Source organism: Marmota flaviventris, chromosome 15 (genome assembly GCF_047511675.1).
Source record: "Marmota flaviventris isolate mMarFla1 chromosome 15, mMarFla1.hap1, whole genome shotgun sequence".
NCBI lineage: Eukaryota > Metazoa > Chordata > Mammalia > Rodentia > Sciuridae > Marmota > Marmota flaviventris.
The window spans coordinates 44,453,348-44,475,703 of NC_092512.1; the positions used below are offsets into that span (position 1 = coordinate 44,453,348).

At 37.5% G+C, this 22,356-nt stretch overlaps 1 protein-coding gene across 2 annotated transcripts in view; it reads right to left on the reverse strand.

Moving 5' to 3' along the window:
* Lrrc69 (leucine rich repeat containing 69) overlaps window positions 1-21,182 on the reverse strand; it is a 116,070-nt gene extending 94,888 nt beyond the window's left edge. Inside the window, exons 1-3 of one of the 2 annotated variants that reach the window (XM_071602431.1) lie at window positions 21,000-21,182; window positions 3,977-4,103; window positions 1,036-1,108 (exon numbers count right to left, since the gene is read on the reverse strand). In XM_071602431.1, the coding sequence (XP_071458532.1) occupies window positions 1,036-1,108; window positions 3,977-4,103; window positions 21,000-21,182 (383 nt within the window). The remainder of the gene's footprint in view (window positions 1-1,035; window positions 1,109-3,976; window positions 4,104-20,999) is intronic. The other variant, XM_027953266.1, reaches the window with a different exon arrangement.
* Window positions 21,183-22,356: the final 1,174 nt, after the last annotated feature.

Below are 22,356 nucleotides of genomic sequence, written 5' to 3' on the forward strand. Positions count from 1 at the left end.
TAAACTTCATTAACTAGATCTTTTTTTTTTTCTTTTAAGGTGACCCTCTGGTTATTATGTCATCATCAATACATAAATCAATTGATGAGCTGAATAAGAGGGTTCCGGGGAAGCCAATTATTGGCATTTTAATTACTATATATATTTCTCCTCTATACAAATTAAATTAATTCAATTTTTTCTAGGTGCCCTGCCTTACAATATTACTTTCCTTATAAAAGTCTCTTTGTAAAAGATAATACCTCAGCTGGAGGTATAGACAAGTGAATTGGAACAGACTTTAGGTACTGCAGAAAGCCCTGCGTGGACAACTATTCGTAGTTTCATAACCTCCCATAAAATCTGGATGCTCTTACTTTGTAATGCATCTGTTTCTGTTCAACAGGCAATAAAGAGAGTCTCCAAAGTAAACCTGAACAGAGTTCTCTCTCCATCTGTCAGAGGAAAAGCCCAAGAGGGTGTTTTGCCGGCAGAAAGATGAGACCCTCAGCTGGCTCTGGAAAGGCACTGTAATGGCAGCCTGTCTGCACAGATGTGCAGGATAGGAGAAAACAGCATTTTTTGTTGCTGTTGTTAGTGATAATAAAATGGGTGGGTGTTTCTTTTTTCTTTTTTTTTTTTAATGAAAATGACATTGTAGTTTTAAATCCTTTGCTTTTATATTACCTTTTCCCTCAAGCTCAAAATGGTTTACAATACTCATATAAAATAAAATTTAATGCCCCCAATTCTGTGGCTGAGCAAGTGCTAAGAATCCCAGAGTTGAGAAATCCATAACAACATCAGTTTTAGAACTTTGTTTCAAACCCTCACTTTTCCACTAAGACTACCCAAGTCATGTTGTTTCTGGGTTCTCTTAAGTGTTGGGGGAATCATCTGCTTGAAATCATCATCTTACTTCAGTCCCTCAGAACCTTTGTGTTGTGTATAAATGCCCCCAAGGACATGAGGTTGGACATGATGCTTTCAGAGGATCTGAATGGGGATGGAGAGAAGGGGGCAATGTTTAACCAAGTCTTGCCATTAACAACTTACTTGCTGACTTCTTGAGGAAGCCACGTAAGCTGATTTCTGTTCAGATTAAGCAGGATCAAATTTTGTAAGCCATCTGTTAGAAAATAATTTCAGTCATTTGAGCCATCTGTTAGAAAATAAGGTTTAGTCACTTTTATATACACCTTTGTTTTCTTTCTGGCTTTTTGCTTTGGTTGCTGTTGACAAATACCCTCATAGAGGTCAGGCACAGTGGCACATGCCTCTGAAGTCCTGGGCTTACAGAGGCAGGAGAATAACAACTTTGAGGCCAGCCTCAGAACCTTAGAAAAACCCTCAGTAACTTAGCAAAACCCTGTCTCAAAAAAATAAAGAAAGAAAGAAAATAAAGAAAAGGACTGGAGATAAAGCTCAGTGGCAAAGTGCCTCTGGGTTCAATCCCCAGTACTAGAAGCTAAGTCATGGTGTCTGAGAGACAGAAGGTAAAACCAGACTCTCCACAAACTGGAGCTAGGAACCAAAAGCCACTCAGAACCAGGGATATACTCTTCCAATAACTCTGTAGAAGCTTTATTTTCACATTAAAGCTTCTCTGAGTTTCATATTTACATCCTCTCTCTTTGTCTCTGTCTCTCCCCACCCAACATGTTCTTTCTCTTTTGAACAGATTTGCTCTCTTTTCCCATTCTGGACCATTCCACAACTCCTGAGTTTGAATGTTCACAGTCAGGGCAAACAGAGTTTCTCCATCTCAGTTGCCTACAGGAATCAAGAAAGTCTTATGCTTTGTCAACCAGAGCCACCACCATGCAGCCAACTCCCTGCAATTGTCAGGGGGGAATATGATTGCAGTGTTGTTTCTTTTTGTAAAACAGAAAAGAGCCAGAGATCTAGACATTTTTGTGAACTCTCCTACTTGAAAATTTGGGCACCTGCTTAAAAATTTTGAAATGGCCAACGAAACCGAACAAACCTATTTAAGAACCAGATTCAGCTCATTCCATTTGTCTCAGGTCATGTGATTTTTCTCAAACCAGTTAAACTGTTTTAGACTATCACAACCCTCAAGAAAGAGAGTGTATGACTGATTCAGGGTGGTGATGCATGTCTACCCTGGTCAATCTGCTTTGGTTAGAGGGACAGATTCTCATGTAACACAGCAAGGCTTCCAACCCACACTGAACAACGCTCAACACCTGATGCCAAATCACTTCTACCCCTGGATAATCAGGACCTTGCATAGAATATAATTTAAATAAATCACAGGGAAATTTTCAAAGTTCTACCTTGACAGCTGAGGCTGTAACTCATGGTAGAGCCCTTCCTAGCATGTTCAATCCCCAACCTTGCAAAATATATAAGAAATAAATAAAGTACCTTGTGGTTATTATATGAGAACGTGATTGCAGTGTTGATGATGTATGGCACCCCTGCCCCCAAAATTTCACAGAAATCCATAAATTCTATAACATATCTCTAATTTTGCCATTAGGAACTGTTATGGTTTGGATCTTGAATGTTCCCCCAAGGCTCATGTGTTGGTGGGTTGGTCCCTACTTGATGGAGCTATTGGAAGATGGTAGAACCTTTAGGAGGCAGGACCTAGTGGAAAGAAGTTAGGACAGTGGAGGAGTGCCCTGGAGGAGAGTATTGGAAACCCACACCCTTCCTCCTCACCTCCTTTCTGCCTTCTCTTTGCTTTCAGGCCACTGTTGAGGTGAGCAGTTTTGCTCCTCACATACTTTCCACTATGATGTGCCACTTCACCTCAGGCCCAAAAGCAACAGGGCCAAATGCCTGTTATGGTTTAGATATAAGGTGTTCCTCAAAAGCTCATTCGAGAGATGATGAAAGAAAGTCTAGAGGAGAGATGATTGGATTATGAGGGCTTTAACCTAATTGGTGCATTCATCCACTGACAGTGATTAACTGCCTAGGGTAACCTAGGCAGGTAGGGTGTAGCTGGAGGAGGTAGGTCAGTGGGCTTGTTCCTTTTGGGTTTATATTTTGTCTTTCTTGAACAAAACACCCTCTCTGCTTCCTGGTGCCATGTCATGAGCCACTTTCCTCTACCATATCCTTCCACCACAATGTTCTGCCTCACCTCAGGTCCCAAGGAATGGAGTTGGTCATCTATGATCTGAAACTGTGAACTTCAAAATAGATCTTTCCTCTTCTTGTCAGGTCTTTTGGTCACAGCAGCGAGAAAGCTGACTAACACAGTACCCATGGACTGAAACTTCTGAAACTGTGAGCCCTAATTAACCTTTCCTCCTTTTAAGTTGTTTATCTCAGGTATTTTGTTACTGCAATGACAGCTAACTAACACAGGAACAAATATACAAGGTGGTGAAGTGCCTACATGAGTTAAAGCTATATAGACCACCTGGGATCTCTTTGTCATAAATGTATCCTTAAACCCACTGCACCTATATTAAATAAGAGTGTCATACTGAATGGAGAAATATTTAGCTGAAAACAAACACAAAGTAAAGACTGCAAGTCATTGGATCTCATATCTTTCCTTTAAAATCCTCCCCTAATTGACTCATATTTAACATTTTGACCAAAGATTATGACTTAATAGCTGGAGCAAATAAAAAATGAAAAGAACAAGGAGAATGGTAGATAGCTCCTCTTGATTTTTGTTTTCAAAATATTTTACTCTGACTCAGGAAAAAGACCTCCAAAGAGTCTCAATGTACACCAGTTCTGAAAAGGAGAAAATTAACACCAGTTTGGTTTAAGCTTAACACTAACGCTTATTTATTCTCTTAGATCTACATGTAAATTAATGTTTGTTATAAAAATTGAAAAGCAAAAGTAGTGCCTCAAAAATTTCTTAATCTTAAAAGTGAAAGTAGCTCCAAAACAACAACAAAAAATGATTATAGCATGAAAAATTCTTTCTCATTTCAGTCCAGTATTATTAAATATGAGGGGTTAAATTTGAAACTATAATGTCATTCTTTGACTAACTTACCACATGCTCCAGATGCAAATCTACAAATCTTATTTCCAAATAAATGAAGCTTCTTCAGGGAGGTAAGGTATTTCATCTCTTCTGGGACTTCTTCTAAAAGGTTGTTTCCTAGATTTAGTATTTTCAACTACAAACATATAGAGATTTAATCAGCTCATACATTATCCACCTTCAGATGAAAAAATAAATAATTTAAGCCCCTTTGCTCAGATCTACCTAACTTAAGGAAACCAAGATATTTGAGAATTACTTCATTTACACACCTGAAAATATCTTTATGAAGTTCACTTGAGCTTCATGCTCAAATGCTGTGCCAATTAAATCACAATTTAAGTCTCAATCAAAGCACTCAACTTCATTAAAATCATATTACAAATTCTTGTAATATGTAATAAAATTCTTGGAAGAACTTTTGCTATTATGAAAAAATTAAAAGGGGCATTTTAAAATGAACTAATGACCCATTCATAACTCACTTGAGCAACCCAGCAGTATTCTAACATTGTGACCCACAGAATCAACCACTGAAATCTCAGTAAAAGGAAATCAGAAAACAGCTAAAGATCTGAAGACTTCCATCATACTATTCCCAAATGAGCTAACAAGACCACTCCATTATGTGGATATAACTGAGGGTCTTTAACTTTGGTGGCCCTCTGTGTGATCACAAAATTCACAAAGGCATCTACTGAAATGGTCTGAGTAAAGCAGAGAAGATGTGCCCTGGATATACCTGTCCTACAAATAACAGATTGGTCAGACATAGGAAGAACTGCACATAGAAAAAGTTTAAAAGTTCCTTCTTAGTTCTTTAGTTCAATAAATCAGTGATAAAGGATTGTTTTCTAAAGCATGGCAGTTTTCTTTCTTTCTTTCTATTTATTTATTTATTTACTTACTTATAGCGGGAATTGAACTCAGGGGCACTTAACCACTGGGCCACATCCCCAGCCCTATTTTGTATTTTATTTAGAGATGGAGTCTCACTAAGTTGCTTAGAGCCTGGCTTTTGCTGAGGCTGGCTTTGAACTGGAGAGCCCCGATGCCTCCTGAGCCGCTGGGATTAGGGCGTGCACCTCTATGCCTGGCTTTTCTTTTTATTTTTATTGGTGCATTTTAACTGTACATAATAGTGCATTAATTGTTGTATATTTATATATGCAATATAATTTTGTCAATTTTGTTTCCTATACCTCCCTTCCTCTCCCCTCCTCCCTCCCCCCTGTCCCCTTCCTCTACTCTACTGGTCTTTTCAAGAGACAAAAAATCTGCTCTTTGATTTCCAAATGTAATTTACCACTCATGGACAATTATCAACTTCACAGTTTAGACTTTTAATATTAAGGGCAAAAGAAAATGAATCTTGGGTGCTTTCACAAATCAATTTATGCAAGACAAGAAAAATAATTATGGTGCAAATTTGGACAGTTTTACATTTTTACTTATATGTGGTATAGACTTTTGTCAATAGTTTAAATTAATATTTAAAAAATAGAGACTTTTACAATGAAGTTTCTTATCCCAAGAATTTATGGTAATGGTTTCACTTCCATATATGTTTTCACCTGAGAATTAACATTGTTCTATATACGTGTGTGTGTGTGTGTGTACACGTATGCATGTGTACACAAGCACAATGCATTTATTAGTTTGAAGATCTTATTCTATTGTAAAGGTGAAGTTGGAATACATTCTTGCAGTCATTTGAATGAAAAGGCTTATTTCAGAGTCTGAGACGGAATTAGTTTCACACTGCTCCTGTAACAAATTATCACAACCATATCTTTGCCCTTTTTAATTTTTTTCTCCCTGCTCTGTCCTGTATTTACTCCCTTTCATGCTTCTCCCTCAATTGATTACAAAAGTCTCTATCTCCCGCTTTCCAGGATATGCAGTGTCACATAAGCCAAGAGGAAACAAAAGGAGAAGAAAACGATTTCAAGAAGAAAGATGCAGGTCAACTCCCAGGGGAAGGTTAAGTTTAAGAAAGTATAAAAAGAGCCACTGGATTTAGCAACATGAAAGCCATTAGTGACCTTAACAATAGGGGTGAAGTGCTAGGCAAAAAAGTCTGATTGAAGTGGGCTGTGGATAAAATATAAGAAAGCAAAGACAATGACTTGTAGAAAATTCTTGTAAGAACTTTTGCTATTAAGAAAAAAATAAAAAATAAGGAAAGAACTGGAGGGTTTTTTTTTTTCCTTTAAATTCAAAACTAAAAAGATAGTACAGCTTATTTATATGCTGATAGAAAAAAAAATCCTATGGGAATTGAGAAACTAATTATATAAGGAGAGGGATAATTACAGAATCAAATGATTTAGAAGATGGAACTCAAAGTACAAGTGGATGCTGGCCAGAGGAGTAGGGGTTTGTCATCTGGGGTAGTAAGAAGAGAGGTAGAGAAAGCAAGAGCAGGTAGGGAAGAGAATGGGTTTGGTGATGGAAAGATGGGGTTCCTGACTGGCTGGCAGTGTCTGTTTTCTACACAGGATATGAAACAAAGTCATCCAGTGGGAGGAGAAGATACAAGAGTCTGAAAAGAAAAAAAAAAATTGTGCAAAGTAAGCTATAAATTCCACAGGCGGACTGACCATCATGGTTGGGTTTTGATCCAGCTTAGCTCCCAGAAAAAAAAAATGTTGCAAAAGGCATAGAAGACCCAGAAAGGCCATCTTTATCTGATGTACTAACTACATAGCAGTTTGGCTAAAAAATGTTCCACAAATTCTAAGCTCTACAAGAAAGATTGTGAAATGTAGACGTTAAAAGGGGGTGAAGAAAATATAACTTGAGGTTCGTTCTTTCTTTTCTCCCTCCCTCCCCCTTCCTTTCTTCCTCCCTTTTCCCCTCCCCCTCCCTCTTTCCTTCCCCCTCTCCCAGGAATTTAACAGAGAGGTGCTTAACCACAGAGCCACATCCACAGCCCTATTTTATTTTTTGAGACAGGGCCTCCCTAAGTTGCTGAGGATCTGAAACTTGCAATCCTCCTGCCTCAGCCTCCGGAGTCACTGGGATTATAGGTGGTGCCACAGCACCCAGAAAGGTTATCCTTCATAGAGTAAGATAACCAAAGGATATCTCAGTAGTGGCCTTTAACTTCACACATTTCTCCTAAAGGACAGATGACAGTATTCCCATTCTGTTGCCTTGGCAAACATGCAGGCTTCTACACATATTATTTAAATTACACATAAGGTGCAGGGACACTGAGGAAAAGACTGAGTTACCTTGAGAAATGTCTCACAACCTAGATGCTTCATGAATTCAGTTATATTTATCATGTGTTTATTACATACTGGGAGCTCTCTTCTGAATGTTAGAAGTACCACTGTGAACAAGATCCAAAAGATCCTGCTTCTATGTTGAGAAGTATGGCAGACAACAAGTAAGTAAAAAACAGACCACCAATTCCCTTTAGTTCTCAGTGCTAGACATGAAGGAAAGAAACCAGGAAAAGGAGATGAAAAGTAACATGAGGTCAGGTTAGATTGTGAGAAAAGGTCTCTCTGAGGAGGAGATGTTTGAAGTGAGAAATTTAGGACTCCTTGATAAGATTGTTCAAAATGGTTTACTGAAAAGATCTGCAGAAATAAACACATACACACACTAATACTACCACCCCACAGGAAAGAGTTTTTGCCATGTTTCATTAGTAACACTGCATGGTTGTGGATAGTTCCTAAAGAAAGGTTTTTAGTTATATAATATACAACCTGATAAGTTTTAAAGCCTGCTTTACTTCAATAATTATCTAAAGAATGAACTTCTGTTGGTATTCTTAGTAACTCCTCTATCCTTTGGAAATTAGCATGTAGCCTCTTGTTGATAACTTCTTATAAACCCATGACACAGGGAGTTAGAGCATCTCACAATTAGAAGTACTTTTTATAAGTCATCAAGTCCAACATAAAAACACAGTTGGGCATTTCCTCATGAACACATCAGTAACAGGAGCTCTTTTATCCTGTTCAAAAATTTCATCTATTCATTACCTTTTGTAATTTGGCTTTCTGTAACTTCTAAATAATTCTTCCACATCAACAATAAAAAATAGTTTTATTCTCCTATGTAACAATCTTACATTTTTGAAGATTGTGATCATATTCTTCCTAAATGTGCTCCATTCTCCCCTAACCATGTCCCTTAGGACATAATTTCCAGACCCCTGACCATCCTGACTGCTCTCTAATCTTTCTGAGTGCTCCCCTCTGAAGATGTGGTGCCTGGGGTGAGATGAGAAATGAGAGCTCATAGCACAGATGCTGGTGGGACCACTGGGTCTCCCTAGGGCAGATGATTACACTCGTGTTAATGCATTCTAACATGGCATGCACTCTTTCAGCAACAGGGCACATTGTTGGTGCATAATTAATTTTGCCTGTGGCCAACAAACCCCCCTAAGTTAGCTGTCAAGCAGATAACCCACATCCTGAACTTGTGCAACTGAATTCTTTTCTTAACCTAAATGTATGATTTACATTTAACTCTGTAAAAATTGTATCTTGTTGGTTTTGGCTCCTAAGTCATCTCCAGAGGGTCACTCTTAATTCAAAGCCTAAAACTAGACAAGACTGCAGAACAAGCTAGATATGTTTTTCCCATCTCTACTAAGGACAATACACCCATTGTTCTTATTATATTTTGATGGTCAAACTTTGGAATTATTAAATATGGAAAATGACAAACCCCAAGATCGTGTGTCCTAGGAAGAGGAAATGAGGAAGAATGCAACACACATTGATAACATTGACCCTTTCCCAATACATTCTTTCCCAGTGACAAGACAAGCCCTGGGGAGGAGACATCCATCAAGCCTGGAATGACAGTCTCTGGGAAAAAGCCAAAACATTGATCTTTCCCAAAACAAATCCTTCCCCAGACCGTCCATCTTGCCCAGTAAAAACAGATCTCAAATTCCTGAGTCCCCAAATTGACATGCTCATTAATTTAAGTCACCTCTCAGTGTAATCTATATAAGCACAGATTCCCACTTTGGCCAATGACTAATTTTCCACCAGGAAAGTGGTCCATCAGATATGTGATTTCACCACTGAATAAAGGCTGTGCTGATCCATGAAGTTTGCACCTGACTCGGTCCTTTTGCACTAAAACAGGAATCACCTAGAACTTTTTTGTCTTCCTCCAACTAAATCAACTATCACCAATTTCCACTATCAAAATTGCTCTTAAATGCATCTTTTCACTTCTGTCCCTTAGTACTAGTGCTCATTATGCCTGTCTATGACATTGCATAGCAGAAGATGCAAAGAATGGGATGTATTATCACTTAGATTCCTTTACCCAACTCTACTAGGTAATACCTAAATAATTGCCCAATAATAATTCCCTACCTAATACATCCTGTTTTCAACCTCCCTGTAGCCTTTTCTTGGTTTTGTACACTTGCCACAAATAGTATCTTTCTCTCTCCCAACTTTTCCTAAATTTATTTAATTCCAATGGCCCCCTCATATCTCTAACTTAACCTTGCAGTGACCTGCTTTGAGGTGGATATAGTTCTTCTTTCAAACTGAATAGGAGGAAAGCATGTCAGTGTTCATTGATGCCTTTGGATTATAAAATCTAGCTTAAATGTATAGCAGCAGTCTTTGTATAAGTAGGAGAGAAGTACATACAAAATTTAAGAAGAAAAAGTAACTGATTAATTTATTAATGATAATACTAAGTGCTAACACTTAAGTGGAATTCAGTATGTGATAAATAGTCTTGAACACTAATATGGACCTCACAATAACACTGATTTTAAAGGAAACTGAATCCAAGGCCCAAACTGTGATTTAGAGTGAAATAATGTCTCTTGGCTCTATGATTTACACTCCCAACTTATTATACCAACTACACTATCTATTTTCAAGGAGAACTTACTCTTGCTCAAAATGATCGTACATATACACATACACCTACAAATGCACACACAAAATGGAATTGTCTCACATACACTCATTGAATGTAGACTTTAAGTACACTTCTTTTATTTGTGTGCATATTGTGCAATAGTCAAAGCACAGGCTTTGGAAACCATCCCCTATGCAGTGTACTAGCTACCTGATCTTGGGCAAGTCACTCAAGTTCGTAAGCCTCTGTTTCTTTTTGAAAATGGGGATGCTAGTAGTATCTTCTTCTTAAAGCAGTTTTAAGAATTGGCATCAGGGGCTGGGGCTGTATCTCAGTGATAGAGTACTTGCCTAGAATGTGTGAAGCACTGGGTTCAATCCTCAGAATCACATATAAATAAATAAAATAAAGATAAAAAAATACAACACTTAGAAAAAAAAGAAAGGAAGAAAAGAAAAGAATTAGTGACAGTACTATGAGGTGCCTGGCAAATAACAGCTATTATTAATTACTAACTATAACCTTTTGGGCCCAGGTCCTGGGAGAAAATGTTACACATGGTGCTAGAAATGCATTAGGTATTTTACACACACACACACACACACACACACACACACACACACTTCTACTTATTTTCAAATTTTAAACCTGTTTGCTTTCTTAACTTCTAGCTCATTTTTTCAAATATTTCTACAGTCACAGTCACTTTTTTTTAAAGGCATGGGGCACAAAGTTTAATACAGTTTAAATCATGATTAAATTACAAACACACATTAATTACTCAGTACAAGGCAAACCATGCCTGTTAGGTTTAGCTGCAGGCACACTATCCATAAATATGCAATAGGATTGGTAGGATCTCCATGTGCATGGTCAGCCATGGGCCTAGAAGTCAGCCTGCTTCACACTAATAACTCTCTAACCACAGTTGTGGGCCACAGTTACTAATGACAAACCTATTTTCTCTTCTAGTTTGAATGAATTTAGAAAATCACTTTATATTACAAATTACTAAAGGGGAACCCTCAAAAACTAAGAGACACTTAAGAAACACTTTTAGACTAGAATAATTGAGAGAAACGTTCCTGTGCAATTTAACACTTGGAGAGTAATGGATTCTATTTACTGAATTACATCTAAAATCAGCTTGGACAATGGGTATGACTAATAGAAGCTTTTGTAAGTGGTCTGATTGCAACAAAACCTTAAACACAATCCAGATGAGGCAAAAATCCACTAGAGTTGGGTACTAGCTAGACTGCCACTATCGATTATGCGTGAGCCCCCGAGTTCACAAAGTTCCTGTAGGTCCCCTTCTCACAAATATGTTACCTGCCAGGAGATGAGTTCAGCTTCTGATTAAAATAGATAGCCCACAAACAAAATCTCATTCTACTATTTAGCATCTTTCTCTACCCAAGGTTCTAAACTTTTTCTTGTAACTTTGTGTGTGTGTGTGTGTTTGTGTGTTTAGAAACACAAGATCTGCTCTCTTAGCAAATTTCAAATATGCAATAATATTACCTCTAGCAATATAATTGATCGTTACATCTACAGAGGTTTTTTTAACAATGTAAAACTGAACATTTTACCTGTAAACGTACATCTCCCCATCTCCCATGTAACCACCATTGTATACTCTATTTCTAAGAGTTTGAGTTTTTTAGATTCCACATAAAGTGATCACACGTAGTATGTCTTCCTGTGTCTGACCTATTTCACTTAACTTATTTATGAGGTTCGTCTATGTTGTCACAAATGACAGAAATTCACTCGTTCTAACACACACACACACACACACACACACACACAAACACTTTTTCATTCAACCATTGATGGACCTTTAAGTTATTTCCATATTTCATCTTTTGTGAATAATGACATAATGAACAGAGGAGTGCATATGTCTCTTCCACATACTGATTGTATTTCCTTTGGATATATAACCAAAGGTGGAAATGCTGGATTATAAAGGTAGTTCTATTTTTTATTTTTTGAGGAAATTTCACACTGTTTTCCAAAGTGGCTATACCAATTTATAATCCCACCAATGGTACACAAAGATTCCCTTTCTTTACATCCTCACCAACAATTGGTATCTTTCCTCTTTCTGATCATAGCCAATCTTTCAGATATAAAATGCCAACCCATTTTGGTTTTGTTTGTATTTACATTAATGACTAATGGCTTCTTTTGAGCAATGTCTATTTAAGTCCTTTTACTCATTTTTAATCAGATTATTTGATTTTTTTTCTATTTAGTTCTTTAGTTATTTACATATTTTAGGAATCAACCCCCTGTTATATACAGAATTTGTAAATATATTTTCCCTCCCATAGGATTCCTTTTCACATTATTGATTGTATCCTTTGCTATGCAGAAGCTTTTGTGTATTGATGTAGTCCTATTTGTCTGTTTACTTTTATTGTATACTAGTGTCATGTTCTAAAAGAATCATTGCCCTAAAGCAATGCCAATAAACTTTTCCCTTATGTTTCCTTCTAGTAATTTTACTGTTTAGGGTCTTATATTTAAATCTTCAATCCATTCTGAGTTCATGTTGGCATATGGTATGAAATACAGACTCAATTTTCTTATTCTCCACATGGATTTAGTAAAGGGACTATACTTTTGTAGTTGTGGGTTCTTGGACTATCATCAAAGATAAGTGCACTACAAATGTATGGATTTATTCCTGGGCTACTTTGTTCCATTGTCTTATTTTATGGCAAAACCATGCAGTTTTGATTGCTATGACTTTGTAATGTATTTTGAAACCAGGAATTATGATGCCTTCAACTTTCTTCTTCTTGCTCAAGATTGCTTTGGCTACTCAGGACCTTTTTCGCACTTAAGGATTGTTTTTCTATTTTTGTATAATATACCACTGGGATTTTTTTTTTTTGCGGGGAGTAACAGTGATTGAAATTGGGGGCATTTAGCCACTGAGCACATCCCCAGCCCTTTTTATTTTATTTAGAGACAGGGTCTCACTGAGTTGATTAGGGCCTCAATAAGTTGCTGAGGCTGGCTTTGAACTCACAATCATCCTGCCTCAGCCTCCCAAGCAAGCCTGAGCATAGAAGCAGATGAAGGAAGGAATGAAAGTAGCTTGGAAAAAAGGAACTCACTACGTGTCCCTGTACCAAAACAGGATACAATAAACCAGGATAATGAATCCCTTCTTTGATAGCCAGGCTTAGAAAAGAAGAGGTTTTCATATAGATGATGGAGAAAGAAGAGGTTTTCAATGGGTTGGACAAAAGAAAGGAAAGACCTGATGCTGATAAATGGTATAAATAATATCAGATCCTCTCTGTTTTGGTAGGATTGAAAGTGAGACTCAATGCCCAAAGAGGGAAAAATCTACCTACAATCATTCTTCTCCTATTCCTCTATATAACTCTCTCCTTCATTATTTTAGAACTTCCACAGGATCAAATTCTCTGACTTCTCTGACTAGAGACTCAAATAGCATAAAGCAATTGTCTTTCATAACACTTTTTGCAATTACAATTTTACATTTATCTATATATTTATTGCCTTTCCTAACTAAACCTGAGAACAGGGACACATGGATGTTTTGTTCCTTTTTATATTGTCACTACCTAGCAGAGTACCTAGACTACTTCAGGCATATATAACTAGTTATTAATTATATGAATGAATGAACAAAATTAATTGGGTTGGGGTGATAAGAACAGTAAACATATGAAATGGAGAGACTGAGGACACAATAACAAATTTATAAGCTATTCAACTCTGCTTTGAGTTGGTCTTATTTACTGTCAATTGTTTATGGTCAAATAAAAAGCTATGGCAGACCAGGGTTTGTCCCAGGCAACCCACTCATGTGAGCAGCTTAAAGGGAACATTGCCACACTGCCATGGAACCTTGTGATGCATTTCAACAATGCTAACACAATTAGACATGACAGCTGTTTGTTTCTTTGGGGATTTTAAAATGATGTCTTATTTGCCTTTAAGAAAACATTTTCCTAGATGATTCCATAATCATAAGAGTATTGTGTTCATTTAAGTTGGACTTTGAAAATTGCTTCCATTGTATTCCACTTGAGGTGACAATACATGGCTTACTAGGTGCCAGGCACTAGAAACAAGACAGTTTTGCCCTCAAAATTCATACAGTAATTATTTATAAATTATTGACATCTCAACGTTTCAACAATAATAAGCTAAATACATTCAGCATAAATTATAAGAAATCAACTCATTTTTTTCCTGTCTCTACAGGTAATTGAACTTTTCCAGATCTTCACTAGTCAAATTAGCAAAAGGACGAGTGGAGGAGAAGGAAGATCTATATTCATTAAAGACCCTCCCCTGTTTGTTTTGTTTCATTATTGTTAGTTACATCATAATGGTAATACCAATTATAATAGTAGCTAAAATGTATTGAAAGTTCCATGTGCTAGCTATGGAGTTTTATATATATTAACATTTGATTTAATCCCTAAACATGAAGGAGAAGCAACAGTTTTCTCGCACCTATATTCTCAGGACCAGCTTAAACATAAAGAAGTAAATGGGATACATTTGATAAAAGAATGTGTACACAAACAAGGGCAATTCCACATAGTGTCCAAGCTGGCCACCTTCAGTCAACCTGATTCTTATTTTTTTTTTTTTTAAGAACTGTAGATTGAAAACCATACTCTGAGAAATTTCACACTAAATATATAGACTAGCAAAATAATAGAACTGAAAACAACCTCAGAAGAGACCTCATTTTATAAATGTATTCACTGGTTAGGTGACCTTTGACATGTGACTTAACCTCTTCCTGAACAATACTTTTAATAACAGCTGGAGGGTAGCAATTCCCTCGCAGGATTACATAAAATGAATGAGGATCTCCTGCTCTGGTATCTGTCTCTCAATAAGTGATTGATGTTATTCTATTGGCTTGTGAGTGCAGAAATGTAAAAGTGGTATGCTTGTTTTAGGAACCAAAGAATTATCAAGACTATCTTAATACACTGCATTCTGTGAAGGATATAACAAAAATCATCATAAATTATAAAAACTTAACCCTTTTTTCCTAGTCATTACAAGTGGTTAGAATTGTTCAGAGCTTCATCAGTCAAATTAACAAATAAAACAAAACAAAAAATATCAAAAAGAAGAGAGAGAGGGGCTGGGCTATGGCTCAGCAGTGGCTCACTTGCATGGCACATGTGAGGCACTGGGTTCCGTTCTTGGCACCATATAAATAAAAGAAGGTCTATCAACAACTAATATAAACATATGTATACACACACACACACACACACACACACACACACACACACATATAAAGGAAAAGAGAGAATTGGAATTCTCCAAAGAACTAAACCCCTTTATTTTTATCATTGTTGTTAGTTACATCCTAATGGTAACATTAATTATATTAGCAACAAAAATATATTGAAAAGTTCCCATGTGCCAGCTATGGAGATTTATAGATATTGTCATCTAATATAATCCCCAAACTATATTAAACTGGAATTCCTGTGATGATTAAAGAAAAGGTAGTAAAAGATAAGCACAATATCAACAAAAGTAGTGGATGGATAGATAGTTTTAAAATCATTATTGACGAAGTGTATAATTTACAGCAATGCAAGAAAGAATTCAAACTAACTTTTGAAAATTACATTGTGGATTTTATACGGGAAAATGTTACAATAAGGATTGTTATGTTTACTGAAGTATGGCATGTATATCTCAAGTTATAAAGACCACAAGGACACTTTTCATCACAGGTCATTCAACATTTCAGAGGATACCACAAGCCCCACTCTTTTGCCCTGCTTTGTTTTTCTCCTGAGTTCTAATAATCCCCTCGCCTCCTAATTGGTTGTTTCCTACAACTCTTCTGACAAGAAGTAAATCCTGTGAAGGCAAGATTTCCATGTTTTGCTCATTGCTGAATTACCAGTTTCCAGGTGCTCAATAGTGTTGTGTATTTAATAAATGAAGACAGAAATTGAGGTTGTAAAAGGAGTCAGAATCAAAATGAAGTTAATTTGTGAAGCCCAAACAAAAACATAAACAATAATAATAATAATAATAATAATAATAATAATAATAAAGCTGGGAGATTATGAAGGAGAAAATCATGTTTGTAGCATGCTTGATAACAACAACCATTGACAAAAGACCACCAGAACCACAACCTTGCAGGAGAAAACTTCTGCCAGGACTCCTATTCAGGAGTTGTCTTCTCAAATTTGTCACCAGCCTTGTGGCCCAGGATTATTCTATCAAAGTAATTTACATAATCCTCCTCATTTTGCTTTTAAAAATTTCCCCTTGCCTCAACATCTTTGAACACACACATAGTTTACCATGTCACATATATTTATATTGCAGTATTCTACTAGTTCCAAATAAATGTGCTAATCTTTGGAGAATCTTTCTCTGTATGTTCCTTAGGTTGGCAAGACCCATAGAGATTAAGTGCCTTCTATTTAACTAAAAAGTGGCTGAACCAGTACAGTTATTGCTACACTTCTATATCACAGCACTTCCTCTTATTTTCAATCTCTCTCTCTCTCTTTCTCTCTCTCTCTCTCTCTCTCTCTCTCTCGCTCTTTTTATTAGCAGTTGCATGGCTGAGAAATATTTCTGAATTGTGTCAAAATCTATATCCATTCTTCAAGTATTTCCTGTACATTCTTTTGTAGTTGCTTCTAGAACTTCCATTACAAAGGGTAAATATTTTTGTTTTGAATTTCAAAATCCCACAATCTTCGAAAAAAACTACTTGTTTTTTTAAGAAAAAAATACTAGTCTTTAAGAAAAACTACTATTTCATGAACAGTTACATTGCTTAATGCCATTAGCCTGAATCTGTAAGAGTAAAAGAAATTGAAGTTAAAGTGTAAAAGACCGGGTATTGTAAAGTTTCTAAGCTGCAAAGCCTGAGTTAAAATGTAAAGGACCAGGTATTGTTAAGTTCCTATGCTACACCCAAAACCTGAAATTCCTATAGCTGTTAAAACAATTCCCGGGACTGTCCAGTAGATAAATAACCTGGACCCTGTGCAGTTTGGCACGAAGGCATTCAGGGCCCAAACCAATCAGTTTGAATGTACCCCCCCTTCCCGCCCGACCTGTTCCCGCCAATGAATGTACTGATCATGTCTAAGAATTGTTGTTTGATTTTCCCACGGTGTATGGTGATTTGTTAAAGGAGACTGTGATGTATGTAAAGTCCCCGCCCTCCCCAAAAAGTGTACTTAAGCACTGCTCAACCCCTGCTCGGGGCTCTGGGCTGCTCTCCCTTGTTGAGTGAGCACGGAGCCCCAGTGCGCTGGATTCTCAATAAACCCCCTTCTGCGGTTGCATGAGTCGGTCTCTTGGTGGTCTCTTCCTCCGTCGTTCGCCAGACCCTTACAAATCAACCTTGTAAAGCTCTTTAAAGATGGACCAAAAGTAGCCAAGTTTCAAATCAGTTGAATTTGTAGCAATGTGATTTCTTCTTTAAAAATAAGAGTTGAGCCAGGCATAGTATGGCCCACTACTGTAATCCCCGTGACTTGGGAGGCTAAAGCAAGAGGATGGAGAATTCAAAGCCAGCATCAGCAAAAGCCAGGCGCTAAATAACTCAGTGAGACCTTGTCTCTAAATAAAATACAAAATAGTGTTGCAGATGTGGCTCAGAGGTTGAGTGCCCCTGAGTTTAATCCCCAGTACCCCCACCCCCCAAAAAATATTGATAATAAGAAGAATTGATACAGTTCCTTCTTGAAGAAATTGAGAGTAAATTGAAGTAAAAACTTAGGGTTACTCGGGAATAGTAGACATAATGAGGAAAGAAGCACCAAAGAAGTCACAAAATGAAGACAATGCTATGGGCAATCAATCAGACTGTTGCACCACTACCACCCCCAAAGTGTATTTTAGAGCATATAAGTCTTTACTACAAAAACTATTAATCAAATGTAAGAAAGATTTGCTAGAACAAAGAGACCAGGCCAGATGCAAACTTCACAGATCATTTCAGCCTTTATTCAGAAATGGGACTACACAAATGGGAATGGACCCACTTTCCTGAACAAAGGAGGGGACTGGGCTTATGAAGGTTATACTGAGAGGTGACTTAATTAATGAGCGTGTCTGCTGAGAGCGATAGCCAAGTCGGAATGAATGGCATTTTTGCCAGAATGGAGTGGTTGAAAGGTGACGCCAGGGAACCATTGAGATGATGATTTGAGTTAAGCTATATATAATTGCTGTGATGCTGGATTGATTGTATTGTATATTTGACCTTTACTGTTGGGCAATGGGGTAGCTCTTGCTGCCTCAGGCGCCCGCTACTTTGGAGTTCTCACAGGGATTCCCGGAGAATTCCCATTGGTTGGGGAAGTGCTGGAGGAGGGATTTTTCCAGTTGGTGTGTGGTGTGTGTGTCCCTGGAGAAGGCCACGTGCGTGGCATTCGCGGGAGTGTGGAGAATAAAGGAGTTCCTGTTTTGAACCTACAAGGCTGTGTGGCGGCTCGGTTATTTTGTGCCCAGCCAGACTGCGGCACGTGTCAAAATTGGGCACTCAAAAATTGGAGGTCTGTTTTACTGGGAGAAATGGGAGGGAGTCTAGGGTCAGCAGTCAGGCTCTGGGGTTTATCTTATTAGACCTACTGGAGGGCCTGGGGTAGTTAATATCTGGAAAGGATTTGTTTATAGAAAGATTAATGCTTTGGCCTCTTCCCAGAGACTGCCTTTCTGAAGTTTTATGGACACCTCTTCCCCATGTTTTGTTTTATCACCCGGAAAGAATGTATTGGGAAAGGATCAGTGCTCTCAATGTATGCTTTCCTTTTCATTCCCCCAGGGCTCACTATTTTGGGGATTTGTCATTTTCCATATTTAATAAGAATACAGACACTTTCAGGTATGAAAAAGATTAAAAAAAAATCACATACCCAGACTAAGATGATATTTAGAGAATTACCACTAAAAAAAAAAAAAACCTAAAAAAAAAGAATATGGGGGAAAATATGGAATACAGAAAAACCATGGGTCCAATCAGGAGGGCAGTAAAGGTGAGACAGGGCAAAAAGACAGTCAAAATAGGTAATAAATGGTAAGTCAAGAAAAAATAACTAAAGGTGAGTCTTTAGAGAGGTTATGAAAATGGGTCATGAAGATGGAGGCTGATTCAAAGAAAATAAAATGCTAATACCTCCAGAGCACTTCCCCTCCTCCAACCTGTTGCCAAGGTTATCTGCCTCCAAGAAATTGTTCCTCCCTGCAAGGAGTTGTTAATGAATATCCCCTGGATGGCTCCCTTCCTGCTTGTACCCCTGGACAGTCCCTTTCCCACCTTTGGTTACTCAACTTTTTGGTCACTGAGGAAAGATAAGAGGAGGAGGGGGCATAAGAAGAAAAGAAATCTGAAATCTATAAAAGGGGCAGGATACCCTCACTCCCGGGGCACCAGCTTTGGACCCCCTCCTCTAGAAAGGAGCTCCTCCCCCCCACCCACCCACTTCCCTCCTTTAAATAAAACTTTTTGCTTTTGCTTCAGCATTTCTCAGGTGTTCAATCTTCAACACTGGAGGAATGGGATCCAACCATGATTTACTTTCAACACAGGTATCAAAGGGGTGTCCTGCCTTGACAGTGACAGCAAACCTAGATGGCAATCAACTCATATTGGGGCAGGAGGATAGAGAATGGAAACTACTGGGGAAGAGAGCATTTGATAAAGTATCTAACATGACTGAGTTTGAGATTAAATGAGGCCTTGTTAAGGCAAATGTATAAAGGGAAAGGAAAGGCAATTAAAAACTCCAAGAGAACAAAATGGTATCTAAAGAAAATATAATCACGGTAGATTGACTCCATCTGAATGATATTTGTTTAATAACAATATACAGTTTAGAATTCTCCAAGAGGCAAAATAAAGATTTGGTCAGGGTTATAACTGAATGGAATGTAAATAACACACATCATAAAAAAATAAGAAGAGTAATATCTAAAATGGGCTAAGTCAAGAAAAAAGAATTAAAGGTGATTCTTTGTAGAGGTTACCATTGGGTATAAGGGAGGGTGGCACAAAAGATAGTTTTTTATGTTAAGCTTTTTTTTTAGAATTTCATTTTCTTGAAACAATGTACAGTATTATTACAACAGAAATAAATTCAAGCAAAGAGAGAGAATCCAATCATGGTTTAGTCAAACCTTAAATCATTTTGCATAGAAATTCATCTACTCATTAGAAAAGCTCAAATCCTTGTTGCCTTAGAAGTGTGCTATTTGAAGTTACTACCCAAGGGAGGAATTTGTGAACATTACCCTATTTCTTGTAAAGATACAACCATCGATAACAAGCTCAAATAACTTCTTTAAACCTAAAAAGGCAATGAGGCAGAGTGAAGATAAGAAGATATTTAGTTTCTGGAACTCAAAGATCAGTGAGCTAAAACGACTTAGCTGCTTATACGTTCTTTTGGCAATGACAGTTTAGAAGTGAACAAAAAGAAAAAACAACGTTAATATCCCTGGCCTTCTCTCAACCTCAAGATTTTTCGCAGCTGGAGATTCACATTGTTACACAGAAATGTTTAACACAAGCATCTGGGATTCATTCATGTCGATTGTTGCTCCTTAAGAAGGGCATTCCTTATTTAAAATATTAACCTTCTTTTAAAGACTATTTCAGAAGAAATGAATGTCCCCTCCTTCCTATTCCTTGCCAATGCTCCATTTCAAAGTTTTGACCTGCTCCAGGAAATTGAAAAGGAACTCCCTTTCTACATCCTAAATGTCTCTTCATTTCTTCTGTAAAAGCTTAAGGACCATCCTCAGGGTGAACAGCCTCTCCTGGATCCTCAAACCTGTTTCCAGATGTGAGCCCCCAAGGTAGAGAACAGACCCAGGCTTCTAGCCCTTTTCCAGATGACAGCCTCCAGAAAGATGAGTGTGGTAGAGAGACCTAATCCCCTGATTCCAGATGTAGGCCAAAGAGCACATGAATAAATTGAAACATCTCCTCTCCCTACCATGTGTAATTCCCTAAGCAAGAAAACCTTCTGATGCCTCTCCAACAACACTCCACACTAAGTCTCCAGAGAGCTATGTCATCATAGATCAAAGTCTTATTGTTCTGTCTCTCTTCCTATTTCCACCCTCAACCCAAAGATACCCAATTCCTCACCTGGGTCAAGGTGCTTATCTCAGGGCACACTTTGGAGATTAGATTATTTTGAAGACATAGATTCTTCAGGTCAGGCAATAGTTCTAAAGTTGAGGGCATCTTTCTTATTTTTTTCCCATTCAAAGTAACGATCTGAGTTTGTCCGTGACCCTTTATTGCTCTTATTAACAATCTCTCAGTCATGATCTTTGAAGAGAAGTAGAAAATGAAGAAAGTAATGTCACATCAAAGATTAGAGTTCTTTATTATTTATCTTTAGAATCTTTAACTGTAGAATTGGTGTGTCATAGAAACAGAAACATTCTGAGATCCTCCCTGGTGAAGGTAGGAGGCACTGGATGGTTTCCTATAGAAAAGGCAGAGAGGGAAAATAGCTGGTTCAGGTTTGGAGCAGGAAATGTGCAAGATAAACCTTGAATACCTTAGGCCAGAGACAAAGATGTTATCAAAGACGAATGAGATCACATCAAAAGGACACAGGAGCCAAGTTCTGAGAGCTCCACTAGTTTAAGATGAAAAATATTGAAGATCTGGGGAGGAAAAAATTAGAGTGGATTGAAACACATCAAACCATATTAAAATCTAAAGAGTTCAAAATGGTATTTTTTTTTAAAGAAACTCATTAATCACACTGGAAGTTGCTAACTCAATATGAAATTGATAAGGAGGAAGAAATTAAGCTTTATTCTGCTCTTCTAGTATAAACTGCATCAGCATAATCTAATAATTAATAAAGCTTTTATTCATAGAAAAATTTAAGCTAATAAATACGGAAGGAAAATAGCTTTAGAAGATTAACTATTTTTGCAAGTTTCTAAAGCAATAAAGAATCTATGCAAAAATCAAATTGAATGCTAAAAGTGTTCAATGAAAGGTTGCTAAGAGACTTTATAAGGAAGGAACTAAGTTAATAATTTAACTAGAGTAACTAAGAACAGAGTAGGGTCGAAGAGCATGAGAAGAAGATTAACATTAAACAGGGATGAGAGGTGGGAGGGAAAGGGAGAGAGAAGGGAAAATGCATGGAAACGGAAGGAGACCCTCAGAGTTATACAAAAGTACATACAAGAGGAAGTGAGGGGAAGGGGAAAAATAATACAAGGGGGACAAACGAATGTCAGTAGAGGGGGCAGAGAGAGAAGAGGGGAGGGGAGGGGAGGGGAGGGGTGATAGTAGAGGATAGGAAAGGCAGCAGAATACAACAGACACTAGTATGGCAATATGTAAATCAATGGATGTGTAACTGATGTGATTCTGCAATCTGTATATGGGGTAAAAATGGGAGCTCATAACCCACTTGAATCAAATTGTGAAATATGATATATCAAGAACTATGTAATGTTTTGAACAGCCAACA